General features: G+C 54.3%; 1 protein-coding gene across 1 annotated transcript; it reads left to right on the top strand.

Annotated features, from left to right (window-relative positions):
• Positions 1-341: 341 nt before the first annotated feature.
• Positions 342-1,611, top strand: TRAVEDRAFT_32651 (uncharacterized protein). The gene is made up of 5 exons (XM_008047785.1): positions 342-488; positions 549-633; positions 703-1,172; positions 1,230-1,341; positions 1,429-1,611. Exons 3-4 carry the CDS (start codon positions 869-871, stop codon positions 1,286-1,288), a joined length of 363 nt encoding a protein of 120 aa, XP_008045976.1. The 5' UTR covers positions 342-488; positions 549-633; positions 703-868; the 3' UTR covers positions 1,289-1,341; positions 1,429-1,611.
• Positions 1,612-2,196: the final 585 nt, after the last annotated feature.

Raw genomic sequence — 2,196 nt, 5'->3', positions numbered from 1 at the left:
TTTGCACCCCGACGAAGTGAAGTCTGAGCGCGTGAAAGCGCAACCCTGGGTAGATGCAGGCTTCTCTGAAGTGCTGCCGCCGCCGCACGTAGAAGTATGGGACCTTTTCCCCGGCGATGCGCACGCGCGGTTTTTGCAGTCACCGACTGGCCACAACCGCACCCACACGGAGACCGTGCATTTGCTGCGGGAGGACCCATTCAGAGGTCGGACTGGTGCTAGACCCGGAAAAGTATGTCCATGAAGCTGCCAGGGAGGCTGAAGACGTCGAAGAGCCGGCAGTGAGAGTTCGAGGTTGACAGTGAGATTGACCTGATCGCACAGGCGCTGACGGATTGAATGCGGGTTCAAAGTCGTATTCAAATTAATCGTATGCGGGCGACATGCCGTTACTGAATAGGAACAAAGCCCGTACAAAGTACTAACCGTCAACATTAAACTAACTTGATTTCATTGCATACATGCGCACGCGCGCGTCGACGTGGACTCTGCAGAAACTTCACCGTCAACCACGACAACGATCACCAAATTCCCGCACAACGACTCACCATCTGCCACCAACATCCACAACACCGGTGAGCTCTTCACATTGACATGCTGTCCCTGTAGACCAGTCATAACTGGCAGCTTCCACTAACGTACCACACAAAATCCCAGCTCAGTGTCGTGAAATTTTACAGAATGGGCCCGGTACGTACTCACATCTTAGGACCACACTCTGTGATGCTCATGCTGGCCTGCCCCTCCTGAAAGCGTGCACCAACTGCCAAGGAGTTGAAGAAACTCCTTGCGACCGCCAATGCTAGCCTTGATGCTGCAGAACGATGTGAGCGTATCTCTCACTTCGCACCCCGGCTAGGGTACTCACATGATCTCAGTGCAAGTGCAGAATGCTGCAGCACTTCAGGAAGCACAGCGCAAGATCGACGAGCAGAACGCTGCACTAGAACGGGCGCAGGCCGATGCTGCCCAAGCACAGGCCGACGCTGCCCAAGCGCAGGCCGACGCCGCTCAAGCTGCTGCCGCCGTTCTCAATCCTGACAACGCTCCAGCACCCGTCGCGAATGGCGGACAACCTCCGCCGCCTCAACCAAAGATCCCGAAGCCTCGTGTCCCAAGAGGCAAGACATTGAGGATCCGGCAGAGTATGGGAATCGATGAGAAGGAGTACACTGATATCAGGGTGAGTTAGCATTGAGTGATTGCCTGCCACGGTCTGAGTAGCTCACCATTCCCAGTACCGCATCCACTTTCTTGTCCATGGCGCCGAACTTGCCTGGGAGTGTGATTTCCGTCGCCAGGATGTTTTAAAGCTTTCGCGTTTCTTCGCGGCGGTAAGTCCTACATGCGCATGTGAGTATCAGCTACTAACAAACCTCTCCGCTGTAGGCAGCGGAAGAATTCCCCGTGCTGGACAGATACGCTCACCATTGGGCGACGGCTGCCATAGCGGCCCGTTACATGCAGAACATTCGCCGCTACGCGCGAGAGAACGGGCACCTCCCCAAGAGACCTCGATACAACCGCAGGGCCGCTGGCAACTGAAGCGCGAGGCGAAAACAGAGGGCCGCGCTGGGCGCGACGTGTAGGGAGATGGTGGTCCCGGACCAGGTGGACGTCGTCGAGATCAGAGGCGACTGGCACACGTGTACGTGGGACTCGCACGTCGAGCCTCGAGGCATCCGGACCGCATATCCATCATCCGCAGAGCGCGCGCGTTTGGCCGGGTTCTGGCCGGGTTAGCGCTGCCTGTCCTGATCTTCTGAAATGTACTACACCTCTGCTATGCGTGCACAGTGAATGCCATTGTTCTCTATACAACGATACATGGACCCGAATGAATTCCGCAGTCATTTGTACGTGTAGCGAGCCCTGCTATCCCCGCGACCCGGATTGTTTCTCGAGCTTGAAGTGATGATATTCGCTACTTCAAGTAGTAATTTCCTCGATGAATGTACTTATGTATATCACAACTTGGACTCGTGAAAACGATCACTCCTACGACCCAAAACCAAAGTGATGAAAGGGAAAAGATACTGTGGAAAATGATCACTTTACTTCACGACAAATAGTGATGTATTTCGCTGGGCGCCAATATAAAGAACTAGCGGAAATAACAGCATAGAGCGACCATATTCGCGACTTTACCATCACTTCATACAGTAGGCAAATTCGCGACTTTGCGATCACACAGTG

The sequence above is a fragment of the Trametes versicolor genome (genome assembly GCF_000271585.1).
Source record: "Trametes versicolor FP-101664 SS1 unplaced genomic scaffold TRAVEscaffold_244, whole genome shotgun sequence".
Taxonomy (NCBI): Eukaryota; Fungi; Basidiomycota; class Agaricomycetes; order Polyporales; family Polyporaceae; genus Trametes; species Trametes versicolor.
This window is presented reverse-complemented; position numbering and strand designations above follow the sequence as displayed.

Coding starts and splice junctions, on each gene's coding strand:
- TRAVEDRAFT_32651 (XM_008047785.1), top strand. CDS start 869: ATGATCTCAGTGCAAGTGCAGAATGCTGCAGCACTTCAGGAAGCACAG. Junction 1,173..1,229: donor AATCGATGAGAAGGAGTACA/CTGATATCAGGG, acceptor TGAGTAGCTCAC/CATTCCCAGTACCGCATCCA.